The 14886-nt window shown below is 29.9% G+C and overlaps 1 protein-coding gene across 1 annotated transcript in view; it reads right to left on the bottom strand.

Annotated features, from left to right (window-relative positions):
• LOC129218236 (protein jagged-1-like) overlaps positions 1-14886 on the bottom strand; it is a 140314-nt gene that overhangs the window by 11576 nt on the left and 113852 nt on the right. The window contains exons 14-20 of the mRNA XM_054852461.1: positions 13932-14045; positions 11945-12061; positions 6894-7121; positions 6345-6454; positions 4669-4932; positions 2519-2647; positions 923-1082 (exon numbers count right to left, since the gene is read on the bottom strand). Of these exons, the coding sequence (XP_054708436.1) occupies positions 923-1082; positions 2519-2647; positions 4669-4932; positions 6345-6454; positions 6894-7121; positions 11945-12061; positions 13932-14045 (1122 nt within the window). The remainder of the gene's footprint in view (positions 1-922; positions 1083-2518; positions 2648-4668; positions 4933-6344; positions 6455-6893; positions 7122-11944; positions 12062-13931; positions 14046-14886) is intronic.

Genomic DNA, 14886 nt, shown 5'->3' with positions numbered 1-14886 from the left:
CAGCTGGTCCAAAATCTTCTGTGTTCATCACTGGTGACTGGGGCTCATTAAATATGTCAATGTTACAAAATCCTCCAACCTTTAGGGGTGCTAGACCAGGAATTGCTCAGCTTCTAGTCTGGATAAAAAAATTAGGGCTGTCTTCAGGGCCCCATCCAACTGGTTAAACCACAAATAGTGGTAGTTATGAGGGACCATGGAGTGTATATACATACATACATACATACGCTCAAACATAGAAGCTAAAAACTTTGGGGGTTATTTTTAACTAAAACTGCATCCTGTAATAGAAATGCAAGAACCAGGAAACATTTAATTTCTACTTCTATAGATATTTTTCTTTGTTCTTAGGTCTGATTTGTGATGTAATTCATGTGATATAGCTATTTAATTTTAAGTAACTACATAACAAAATCAAAGAACTTTAAGGCTGTGGTGGCTTGATCGGTTAGGCGTTACTCTTATTTCGATAGTTTTGGACTTGATGCCAGCTGGTCGAAGATCCTCCATGTTTGTAAATTGTGACTGGGGAACATTATATATTGCGTGGGCACAAACTCCTCTAAGTTCCCAAGCCAAATCAATACCTCTGGGGATGCTGAACCAGGAGTTGTTCTGCTTCTGGTTTGGATCAAAATGAATGAAATGTTGATTGATGGTGCTTCCACCTCAGTGGTCTTCTGTAAATTCTGCCTTAAACTGAGTAGCATTGTCTACTTCAGCTCAGTTATCCAACTGGTTTGAGTATCAACAACAAAGATTTTTTTTTTCCAATGAATTTTACCAAACTCCATTAGTCTTTCTTTGTTGTAATGCTTAAAAAACAAAATTTATCTGTAACAATTATTGTCTAGTTATTTATTAAAAAGCCAAAATAGCTTTTTAAATATTGTATTGCAATACTTTTTAAAACAGTTCTTACCATTTTTTGTAGTTTCAGAGAGTTGCTTTTCTATTTTTACATTAGAAACAGCATCTAAGAAAGGTGTATTCCTTTTTCTCTTTTTCATGTACTCGGCCATTTTTTGAATAATTTCTATGAGTACTGTATGAATTTCTTGTGTTGGTGGCATTTCACTAGACTAAAATTAGAAGAAATTACCACTTTAAAAACATTGTTTGCAGATAACTAAGGTAAAAGTATACATTAAGTTTTACATTTGAAAAAGAAGTTTATATATTTATGAACATACAGAGTTTCTTTTAAATCATAATCTTGATAGTGATTGTATTGTAATCAAACCTGTGCGAAATAGACTATATAAAGAGCCATAAATACAACTACATAAAGCACTAAGTTTTGTTCACTAAATAACATTTTTATTTTCACTAACTTGCTTTTATCAAACATAATTCAGCTCAAAAATGAGTGAAATTAATAAGTTTAAGTCTTACCCTCTGTGAATTATATATACAAAAAGTGCAGCTCCATCTGATGCTGTATAATACTTCCTCAACTATATTCATCATTAAAGTACTATCAACTTCATTATAATTTTCTGTGTCTTGAAAATCCACTAATTTGAGTTTGAACCTGTTGGCCGTGGCCTAAGAGTTCGAGGTTTAACCAGTGCCCCACAATACGAGTAAGGAGACCCTTATGAAAGACTTAGTACCTTCAAGATACCTAATTTGGCATGGTAATAGTCAACTTTAACATACACATTTTAAAAATGTGCTTAAAGTTTTCATTTAGTTTTCATGTCTAAAATAAACCTTTTAGGTATGAACCACAAAAAAAGAACTTCACTATCATATTAAAATACTTTTGTTCAACAACCTGTTTGTGCAACTATTTCCTAGTTTTTATAAATAATCTAACCAATAACAGAATCATCCATGATAAATCTAAGGCTATTTTTTAACATTAAAGTTTGTATATTATTCTTTGACCAGTTGCAGACTTGCCTTGAAAACTGACAAACAGATTACATTGTAATGACAATGTCTAACATTGCATCATAGTCCTTTGTAAAATTCCTAATAATACTCTGTAATCCCTTTTCTTATCTGTGAAGTATATTTCAGAAAAATATGCCAACAATGGAAATTTTTTGTGTATGTTTTTTTTTAATTATTATTTTGTGCATCATAGCAATTGAAATAATTCAAAAGAATTATGTTTGTAAAGACATACAGAAGAGTTCCTGTGACAATCATGTGACAAGTAGTCATCAATAAAATTTCAATATACCGATTTTTCTGGTGTGAAATTGGATGCATGAGCTGTTGCACCCAATTAGTGTTTGTCAAAATATAAACTTTGGGAGGCAGGGGGTAGGAATAAGATTATCTTCACAAAACTGCCTCTAAATTTTATTATTACTTAATTTTCAATAATTTTCAGTGTTAATAATAAAATTTCACAATTTAAAAATTTGTTCGATTTTTGTCATAAAATAACTTTATAATCAACATAAAAAAACATTTTTTTTTCTAAAGTATTATGCACATAAAAAGAGAACATTTAAAGAAATTTTCAAGTCAATGCAAAAAATGAAGGAATTTTTTTACTTACTATTGTGATTTCAATTATGTGAAATGCATGCTCTTGAAATCCGCACTGAACATATACTGGCATAGAAACAAAATCCAATGCCCACACAAATCTTTGAAGTTCAAAACAAACTTGATTTAGACTGTGCACCTGAAATTAAATGTTTATAAATTTCTCATTCATTCATCATGTTAGTAAAATACTTTTATTTTACCATAAGTCATATAAACATGACAAGTTCACTGTCAAACCAGAACAATCTTTTTTTTTTCTTACTATTATAAAAATTAGGTAATATTCTATCCATCTAATTTTTAGTTATAAAAACAAACTTTATTAGTACTACATCTTTATTGTAAGAATTAGTGGTTCAAATTTTCATGAATATATCTCTAATGTATTGCATGCTAAATGGAGTTAAAAGGATATTAATCAAACAAGATAAATATGACAATATTTGTCTCCCATTTGCATTTTTTTCTATCAAAATATTCCGAAATAACCATCTACAATTTATATATACTGGCACCACTATGGGGGGGGGGGGGGCTGGGTCCGTCCTGGGTGTAACCAGTCTGGGGGTGACACCCAAAGTGGAATTAAAACTTCATGAGAAATATATAGCTAAAATGCATTTTTAAGATTGCAAATTTAAAAAATTCCGGAGCCCCCTCCCATACCATGGAGTGAATATTATACTCAGGGTTTGGTTCATATTGTCAAAACTTAGACCTAGTAGTGACTTCCTCTTAAACCAAAAAAACTGAAAACCATTATTTTCCTTTGTTTGAGATACGTTTGTAATAATTTAGGGGCCATCAATTTCATATACCTCCTTATGATTTAGACCTTGCAATGGCTCTGCACATATGCCTCTACGGCTGGTTGCATAAAAAGCGTTCCTTGTTTTATTTGTCTTAAGAACATTAACCCACTTAAAATTTCATAATAACACAAATGTAGTTGTTTCTGAAAATTGTATGAGTTTCATGTTTTCATAGAACATTAAAACCCCCTTTTTTCTTTTTTGCCTTTGTAGGTTGGGGGGGCGGGGTTACACCACAAATAACAGCCCATGTTAGGTACGCCACTGATATATATATATAAATAGCTGTATATGGGTGTGTTTGATTGTGTATGTTCCTTATGGGTCATTCTTCAAAAAGTGTTATTTTTCAGCCACACGTCTTCTACAGTAACAACGTCAAGGAACACTTCATTTAACAATGCTTTTTAATTTCATCAAAAGTATGTTTATTTAAACCTGCCAACATTTTTTTCAATAATTATATTTTTGGTTCACAGCATGTGAATTCTCACCTCCGTGGCATGTCACACACCTGGTGTGACTTTATGTTGCTTAATAACTTGTTTAATTAAAAGTAGATACTTATTTATTATTCCCTTCACAAATGTCTCAAATACTAATTGTTTAAGTATATTTAATTGTGTAATATTGTGTTTTAGTTTGTTTTAGTAGGATAAGGAATTATGTCACACAATAAATTATCATCTCCAGTACCTAAACACAAAATGCCATTTCTCATTAACACATGGCAGTAATGACATCACATTTTATTTTCAATGATACAAGGGAGCCCCCTTAATTATTTTCAGCCATAAAGAAGTTGTGAGATTTTAATATTATACATTATAATCTAGTATTATAATATATTATAAATATAATATATAATATTATAATACATTATAATACATTATAAGAATATATTATAATCTATCACTTATGCTTTAATCAAATATATTTCAAAATAAATATTTGCTTTGAAAATGCTGTCATGAAACAAAACTGTACTACTGTAAATTCATACAATACTTTTCTAACATAGTAGAAAAAATTTCAAAAGTTCAAGTTTTGCAAGTTTTAACATCTATTGGATTTTAACTCCATAAAAATCATTGGGAAATTAACTCATTACAACAAAACTACTATTGCTTTTAAATTTGTTTACCTTTTTTTTTACCTTTTAACATAATTTTGTCTAAAAATAATTTAGAATTTAATTATCAGGTCTTTCTCATTTGAGGGTTTTGGGGGGGGGGACAGTCTCTTCTGGTGACACATGAGTACGAACATACTGTAATTTCTTTAATATTAGAAACTTTATATCTTTACGCTTGGCTTTCAAAGGGAAAAAAATGTAAAAACTTACTATAGGTTTTATTCTCTCAACCATCACAGATAACTTAACACAATTATTTCCAAGAATGGCGTCATTTGGCTTGCAGTGGGATGGTAGTCGTTCAGATAAATATAAATTCAGACCTTTTTCACTCACACACTGTTCAGATGCAGTACAGGGCAGGGACAAACAAGGCTGATTAAAAACTGGTACACAAACATTTCCTTGGGAACATTCTTTACTATGATTGTAAAAACTTTTCTTAAAATTGCAAGTCGGGATTTCACATGGCACCTATAGTTTAAAAAATAGGTCATTTATCATATTATCACTAGTAAAGATATTTTTAAATGTTTTAATATTTTCTAAGTTTTTTAAGTTTGAAAATACAGCAACGTTCCAATTTTTGATTGATGATTCTAAAAGGAAAGATACAGTCATGATTTTTTTTTTTTTTTTTTTGTATTTGGAATACAACACTTTTATCCAAACCAGAGAGTCAATAAATGTAATGACAAAGAAAAAAAAAGACAAACATTATACTGACGATTTCTGATTTTCACAATTAACAATTATTCTTCATAGGTATTACTTTGTTTCATATACAGTAAACTCCCAATTATCAGCGAGCAGATGATCTGCAAATCAATCAACAATCAGGAACATGTATTTTTGCAGCAAAAAGCAAATACAAATGGCTGGTTTTTTTTTTTTTTTTTTGGAAAATGTAAGTTTAAACTCAGTTGTTTTTGTTTTACTTATTAGCTTATTTATTTATTTATTGTGCTTTCTTCATCATTTATACACTTGTTCTTTATTGATAGTAAGTTCTGCTGTGCAAAAATACAAAACATTTTTATTGTACTGTATACATTTTCATTGTTTGTAAAAAGTAAAATGCATCAATACAGCCAAATTTTTGAGGAAGGACAATTTTCACTTTATTAGTCCCTCATTTTAGCCTTTTTTGCGGTTTATTCCTGGCACTTGTGCCACCCAATTCCGCGGATTATCGGGAGTTAACTATTTTTATTTATTTCATTATTTAATTGCAAGTGTAATTAATATTGTTTTTCTTGTAGAACCGAATTTTAAAGAATTGAAAAAAATATATATATATAAAAATAACCAGCTGTAAAACTTTTCCTGGTCACATGTGCATAATTAAAAATGCTGCTTTCCTCATACTTTCCGTCATAATTAATCTAATTTCCTTTTTGCAATTACTAACCAAATTAACTTAATGAAAATTTCTTTTGCATATTTTCAAGATTTGCTGAAGATTTCAGATTTTATTTTTTTATTGACTGGAATTTCTACCTAACTTTAAGTATGTAATTTGTAATTTTTGAAGTTTAAACTACTAACCGGTCAATATTATTTGTAAAACTGATGCTGAAGTGCTTAATCAAAATGTTTATCAATATTGTTCTTTAAAATGATCCTATTCAACAAAATAGTTACTTAAGTTTTTCATGACAACACTTTTTTCTGCTGTCATTTGTTTAATACTACAAAAAATTTATTTAAACTGAAGGTTGCTGAAATTAAGTTGAATTCTGCAAATTAAATTTAAAATAAACTTTTAGATAAGCTGTATGTCAGCTATTGAAGTAAAAAAAATAACTCATTTAATAAAATTAAATTATTTTTTGATTTCTTTGGAAATTTCATTTAAAGACAAAAAGAGATTTCATTTCACTTACTCTAGAGCAAATTACTTCTCCATTTTGACACAAACAAGAATTACATTCAAATTCCCACCGACTTCCTTCTGAATGCTTTATTCCTTGAAAATCACAAACTTTTATGTCATCTGAAACATGCATTTAAATTAAAATGAAAGAAAAGCAGTTTAAATGGCCAACAATTTGTAAGACATTTTCAGAGTTAAAAATGCTTTTGCTCAACAAAAATAAAAACATAATAATGCACTGGCTACTCTGTAGAATAGTAGCTAAAAAATAAAATGCTACACAGTTTAAAGCTGCTCAGTTCATTTCCCTGCTACTAATAGTTCCTGATTCCAAATTTTTACTAAATTTCATATTTCTTGTTTTTAGCACTTTTATCTTTTTTTCCATTTTTACATTTCATTGTAGGATTATTAAAGCTTTTGTGCTGTTTTACAGTTATGGTTGACAATTCAAATATTTAATGCAAGGTAACATACATTCTTAATTACAATTATTATATTGTCTCTATTGAAAGTTGAATAATATGTAGTAACAATTTTAAAAAAAACATAGTAATACCTATTTCACAAAACAGTCCAGTCTTTCCTGGTGGACAAATACATCGATATTCATTGATACCATCTTCACAAGTAGAACCTTCAGGACAAGGTGATGATGCACATTCATTTATATTTATACGGCAGTCTGGGCCTGAAAATCCAGGACTACATTCGCATAAAAACCAGTTATCACCATCGATGCAATGTGCCCCATTAAAACAAGGATTGGAAAGACAGTCATCTATGTCTAAAAAGTAAATTAAAACAATATTAGAAGCATTAATTTCCCAAACCTAGAAGTAATCAAGATTATAGTCATGGTTACTAAAAATGCGATTCACCTCATAAGCATTTTAACTCAATTTATTAGGATTTCTTATTTCTTCTTAAATAGGCATTAGTGTGGCATTTTTGCTGTTCTGCATGCTCTAAATATTTTACTAACATTGGAAAGATGGGGAGAAATTCGATTTCTCAAAATTTTGTACACTGATTATTTAGTGCTGTTATGCAAGAATGCTTAGGTAACTAGCTTTGAAATTAAGTTTTCAACTTATCTTATTTGTTTTCAAAATCAAAACAAAATTTTCAAAAAACAAAAATATCCATTGTAAGTTTTAGTTCTACATTTTAAATAATCTCTTTCTCTCCCATTATGAAAGAAATTTTGCTGTGTATAAATCTTTCATTCTAGCTTCTTTATTTACGTTTCAGCTAAACAAATGTTCTGAAATGTTCAAAGCATTTATTCAGGGTATTTTAAATAGCAAACTGCTACTTAAAATTTACTAATGATTACAACATGTATTTTTTTTAAAGATTCGTCCATGCATTTTATTTGCAATAAACATTTATGAAACACAGGTGTTTTAATTTACAGTTACAATCTGCCTTTCTCAATACAAAAGTTTTTTACTCATAGTATTGTGTCAAGTGCAATAACTGTTGAAATATAAACTGATATAAAATGTACATACCTTCTTAAATGACTAATATTTTATTTTTATTATGGCATGTTTTTTTTTATATTAATTTCATCATCTTGAGATCACCTCCCCCTTTTTTGTGGGTGTAAAATGGTTTCAAATGTGTAATTCTATAATGTGGATGATACTATTGATCTTTTGAATCAATAATCTACCCATATATTAATTGCTTTCACCTAATATAACTAAACATAGTTTACACAAAAGAGAAAAATGGCTGCAAATTCAAAATGAGACAGTTTCAAAAAAAAAAAAAAAGACTGATTCAATTCATTTCCTCATCATTATTACCATCTAAATCATATCAATCTGCTATCACATAGGTGGGATAAATTTCCATTTCCTAATAAAATCATTTAGGTATTGAAAAAAAAAAAAATCAGGAGAAAATGCAGTGGGATCTATGATTAGAAAAAAAAAAAGGATATCACTAATGAAAATATGACATGAGGCTAGAGAAGATTTGAGCTGTGTTCAGCAGTTAATATGAATTCTTTTGTAACTGCCCCATATGCAGAATCTGAAGTTGGTTGAAGCTGGATGAAAAACAGACAAAGATGCAGTTGCATCTTGTGCCAAATTCACTTTGTGAAAATTTAGTTAATGCTGAATAACACATGCATTTGTAAATAGTTATTCAACTCTGATGTTACATGCAGGTAATTAAAGAGTACAAAACAATAATAATTCTGCTTAATGTACTGATGACAAGTTATTTTTTTATGTATGCTTCTTTTGAAAAGATGTATAACAAAGGAATGTTTTTGACATATGTCATTCGTATGTACATAGTCAGATACACAAAAAGGGCGGACGATACATGCAGAAAAACATAGTAGGCCACAAGGGATATCCTGGTACCACCATTGTTTCAAAAAAAAAAAAAAAAATAGATACTATTTATACAGTCACATTTTAGATTCACTAATTCTATGCTGCAGATGTCTTAAAAATGCTTAATTTCATGCTTAATCTTTCAAAATTTTCCACAGGAGAGCACTGAAGACCTCCATCTTCTGACCATTATTTAAACTACTAGACCTTCTGTGTTAATGTTGTTCTTTTTACTGATCCATTCATCAGAGGACCGTTCATGTTTTTTGCTCGTACACTGAACTTGTTCATTTGAACAACTTAATTCATTTTAAAAAATTGCAGGTGATAAATCTGTATGAGACTTACGTACATTAAAATTGTTTCATTGGTTTCATTACATTCTTTTAAAGAAAAGCAGCTAAAACTACTTAACACTTGGAAAATATGCAAATAAAAATATATTCAAGAAACTTTTTATTTAGGTTTAGATGCACAAAACAATTATATTTCATTTAGTAAGCTACTTCTTAGTGACCAAGTGGTAAGACATGTTATTTCAAAAATCCCAGCTTCGATTCCTGCATGGTACGAAACTAAATAGTTAAATTTATTTAGTCAAAAATAAATAAAATCGACATGTCAAAAAATTGCAAAATTGATCTTTAAAAGAAAATTTAAATGCCAAATGCAATCTTATAAACCATTTTGAAGGGTAAAATAAACCAAAAAGTGATTTAGAATGTGTAAAATAAATGTAATATCCAAAGATATTTTCAAAAAATAAATTAAGAAATTTAATGAGACAGAGATAACTATAAAATAAATATCATTGTTCAAAAAGAACGGCAGTTTATTTGTTAGGAGATCGTATCGCACCAATCATTTTAAAAGGTGTATGTTTTAGACCAGGGGTTCCTAACCTGTGGGTTGGGACCCCCAAGGGGGTCGCAAAGCAATTTTTAGGGGGTTGCAACATTATCCCTAGATTGAAAAATGTATCATTGCACAGTTTAAAAATAAAAATACATAGGAGAAAATAGCATCATTTTAGAGTAGCATCAGTATTTGAGCACGATGAAGAATTTAGCAGTACAGCAACAGGAATGCAGCAACCCCCCTCTTCTCCCCTTTCATGCCAAAATTCCTGATCTCCTCCAAGGTTATCTAAAACTTTTGTTTAGAGACTTCAATCTCTAAAAATTTCCACGGAAGAGTGCCGAATTCACTTCTCTCTAACATTATCATTCAAAATCGTGTCAAATTTCGACTTTGGAACTTCAATTTCAGAAAATTTCTGTGAAAGCTGCTCAAATTCTCAATTTCTATCCTGAAAGATAGAAAGGCTTCTAGTTGTGTTGTTAGGACTTAACTTTGAAAATACTGTGGGAAGAGCTCCAAACCCCATCTCGTCTACTAACTTTATCAAAAATAGCCAAGAAATGGGTTTTTATGATTTTAATTTCAAAAAACAAAATCCACAGCAGTGCCTACTGTACCCCCTTACATAGGTAAAGATCGTAAAAAATTTCGTTTTTATTGCTTGAATTTCAAAAAAATTCCTGGGGTGGGGGAGGGGGTCTCTGAAAATTTCCCCTTGTCATAAGAGATAACCAACTATTCTGTTTTTTTTTTTAAATTTCGAAAAATTTCTTCAGGAATACCTCCAAACCTCTTTCCCCCCCCCCCCCCCCCCACACATCATTAAAACTCGTCTAAAATTTCGTTTTTGGAACTTCAATTTCGAAAAAATTTCTGGGAAGAGGCTTTGAATCCAAACCTTTTCCTAACGTTTACAAAGATAACCAATGATTGCATTTTTAAAACCTCAAATTCAAAAAATTTTCAGGGAAAGATCGCCTGAATCTCTTTTCTTCTTCTATCTTCAGAAAAAGATGGTCTACAACTGAGCTTATTTTGGACATTTCATTTTCATTTTTGAAAAATTAGAGAGCATCCCTGATCCTCCTCACGCCTCCCTATCGTTAAATCGTGTGAAACTTCATTTTAAAGACTTCAATTTTAAAGGCAGAATCTCTGAGCTTGAACCGTACATAAAAGTCCCTGAACCCCTCTTTCAAACATCACCATAGATCGTGTAAACTGTAATTTTTGAATTACAATTTTGAAAATTTTCCGGGGAAGGACCTCCACGAATGTTACACCCACGACTCTATAGTTGGTGCAAACCTAACATGTGAGCACTGTGAAGGCGCTGCCAGGTTAGGTTAGCCCCAAATATAGGTTCATGTTATTAGTTCTCTTTCTCCACTTACATAACACAGTTCTCTTACTTTGATTGTGCGGATGCTAATAATGACACCCAACCCCCTTCAACCAAAATCTGAACTCTCTTTTGCAATATATACATTTGAAAAAAATTAAGCGGCTGCCAAATGTCCTCAACCCAATTTTTTGATCTAGCGATGGCATTGTTGAAAGAAAATGCCTTCATTCACTCCAATGGAAGTTGAAGACGCTAAGACTAAAAAGATTTTTATGACCTCGGCTCCTCCGAAAACCAAATCCTGTATTCACCTCTGCTAGGATGCAAGATATTTTGAAAGTGTCAAAGTGTATGTTTAACTGTATTAGTGACTCCCTGTTTTTCCAATTCTACAAGCATTGTGTGTTGCTTCCAATAAGCATAAATAAAATATCTCAAGCACCTTGAGTTATCATGTAAAATATGTGCATTGCCAATGCATACGCTCTCACACACACATGTACATGTATATAATAGGGGACACATAGAGTTTCGCAGGTTGTTTAGTTGGTGAAAAAGGGGTCGCGGCTTGAAAAAGGTTGGGAATCACTGTTTTAGACCCATTCCTTTGTGAACAAAACACCCCTACTCTGCATATACTTGTACTTATATACATATATTAAAATGTGATTTTCTAATGCAACAAATAACATTTTGTAAAAAGCTTATGTCATAGCCAATGTGATCTTATCGAGATGAGTTTTTCTTCTCTAAGGAGATTTCTCTTCAGATCAACTGCAGTTACTTCAGATACACAGTGTAAATACACTCTTAAAAAGATAGTTATTAACAGAAAATATCTTTAGTTACAAAACAGAAATTACAATTCCAGTTAGATCTCCCAATGGATAAGATAGAGCCTCACAGACTCATAAAATAAGTCAGTAATGAGGAAGTACTGTTAAACATTTTTAAAGCAAAAAGTTGTATTTTGGTATTAAGAAAAACGTTTACCTCACTTAACTGAAAAATGCAAGATACATATAAAGTTTCAAAAATTCTTACTATGTTGGCACTGATGTCCATCAAATCCTTCTCTACAAACACAAGAATAGCTTCTTTCATTATCTATGCATGTAGCTCCATTCTGACAAGGATTAGACTTACAACTCGGGTTCACAGCTGAAAACAGAATTTAAAATCTTTATGATCCATTCTTTTCTTTTTTAACATTCAGAACCAATTTCATTATGATATATAATAAATAATGAATAAATCATTACATATCATAGAAATACATTTTGTACAAAAACCTTCCTTCCATGATGCTTTTTACATTCCAGACAAGATGAAATTTGCCTCTATAATCATATTTGTTTTCTAACCAAGCATAAATTCAGAGAACCTTGATCTCATTATGTATATGTGTGTGTGTATATATATATATATATATATATATATATATATATATATATATATATATATACATACAGTGAAGCACCGTTTATACGTTTTTAAAGGGACTGTATGAAAAAAGCATACAAATGGAAAAACGTATAATAGGTATAGGTTAATGTGTATTTGACTCTGCTGGGACCAATTTAAGAAACGTATAATTGATAAAAACGTATAAAAGAGAAACTTATAAATGGTGCTTTACTGTATATATATATATATATGGGTCATTCTCCAGAAAACGTAACTTATGAACTCTAATATTTTTCGAATTCGAAACCTTTTGTTTTCTTTTTTTTTTCATTCTTACATGAAAGTGTTACCTACTAGAAGTAAACATAAACAATGGCCTAGCTAAGTTCCAATTATTTTATTCATAAATAAAAAAAATTGAAAAATGCCTTGTTCACGGAAATAAAAAAAAAGAAAAAAACTTTTAATATTTAAAAATCAAGGCCAATTTTATATCAAAGTAGTAATTTTGTTAATTATGCAAACAATCAGCTAATTTAATGACTAGTGGGAATATAATATTAAGCTCTCTTAATTAAAGTACGATTTAATTAGTAGTTTCAAATGTATGTTAAAAAATAGTATTTAGTAAATTTGAGGATATACTGGCAATTTATAATTTTGGTAAAATGCCTATTATTGATGTATTTCCCCTCCATCAATTATCTTCACCTCAGAAATAATGAGATGGATAAGGTCTGTCACGGAGGTGAGGATCTTTCCATTAATATAGACCTAATAGATACATTTTTTATGAGTTTTTTTTTCTTCATTACTACAATCTGCACATGTTAAGCATATGAAAACATGTTCACTTCTTTTTTTGCATTAATTTACATCCCTGAAATTCGAATTCAGGGAGGTGAGAAGTCAGCATAACTACACTAATTTTTTAAAGCAAAATCTGTCTTCTTGTTGTTCGACGAAATCTCACAACTTCAACTATGGCTGAAAATAAACAAGGGGGCTCCCTTCTATCATGGAAAATAAAATATGATGTCATTAGTGCCAGGTGTTAATGAGGAATGACATTTTGTGTTTAGGTAATGGAGGTGAGACTTTTGTGTGACGTGACTACTTATCTAAGAAAAACGAACTAAAACACAATATTAAAAAATTAAATATATTTAAACAATTAGTATTTGAGACACTTGTGAAAGGAATAACAAATAAATAAACATATACTTTTAATTAAATAAGCTATTAAGCAACATAAACAGTTACACAAGGTGTGTGACATACCACAGAGGTGAGAATTCACATATTATGAAGCAAAAATATGCTAAAATAAAAATTATTATTAAAAATTGTTGGCAGGTATAAATAGATACATTTTTGATGAAATTAAAAAGCATTGTTAAATGAATTGTTTCTTAAAGGTTTTTCTGTAAAAGGCGTGCGACAGAAAAATTACACTTTTTGAAGAGGGTCCCATATATATATATATATATATATATATATATATACACACACACACGCGCACACTGTAGTTACTACTGCCAGCTTCTCAAAAAAATTTTTTGTTTGAGATAACATATCAAACATTTTTATTTAAAAATTATTTCTCCAAATCTGGTCTACTTACATAAATGACAAGCATATCCAACCCAATCTTCAGGACAAACACATTGGAAACTATCTCCCAAGTCATGACAGGTTCCACCATTTTGACAGGTTGTGACATCACAGTGAGTGTTTTCTATTCAAAAATAAAATTTTTATGCTCGATTAACTCCTAAAATTTAGTAACATTTCTAACAATGAAATTTCATATCAATTTACTACTTCAACCAGAAAGTGACTGATAGATCATTGAAATCATTATGGATATATTAAAGAAAACTAATTTTACTATGTGTAGCACTTTTTATAAATATTTAATATTTCTTGAACAACTTGCTTTAGTATGTACATACCATTATATTTTGAGGTGTTTCATCATGGTTATATTGTCAATATTAAATATTTACTTCAGTCTATCCAGAAATGTATGATTTCTATTTTTTCTGTATTAAAATAAAATTGCCATTATAAAATTATGTTATATAAAACCATCATAATTTTTATTTTCTTTTAAATATGAACTTCTTTCCATGATTATAGTTTTCAGCATGTAATTTTAATTCAAAATGTAAAAACTTTCAATTTATAAATCATAGTTCTTTTTAAATTTCAATCATGTGTAACTATTTTATTAAATCATGTGACTGAACATTCTGGGCTGTCAAGTGAAAAGAAAATGTTATATATCAGTTACAGTTCAATTATAGTTGCAGTAAAAATCAGAGCAAAATAATTCTGTACTGTTTTCTACTGAAATGAGCTAGTTAATAGTAATTCTTTAAATCTATTCCATTTCGAAGCACAAAGTTTAGAAATTGATCAATTTCTCATGCTAAATTATAAGGAAGCATTAGTTTGAAACAAACACAAGTGTGAAATTGAGCTCTATCTATATCTTTGTGAAAATCTATAAGTTAGATTTGTGTTCCTACTTGTATTTGAAATTTCAACTCAAATCATTGTGAATCTAAACAAAA

The sequence above is a fragment of the Uloborus diversus genome, chromosome 3 (assembly GCF_026930045.1).
Source record: "Uloborus diversus isolate 005 chromosome 3, Udiv.v.3.1, whole genome shotgun sequence".
Lineage (NCBI taxonomy): Eukaryota > Metazoa > Arthropoda > Arachnida > Araneae > Uloboridae > Uloborus > Uloborus diversus.
The sequence above is the reverse complement of the archived record's forward strand: the minus strand, read 5'-3'. Positions and strand labels throughout refer to the sequence as shown.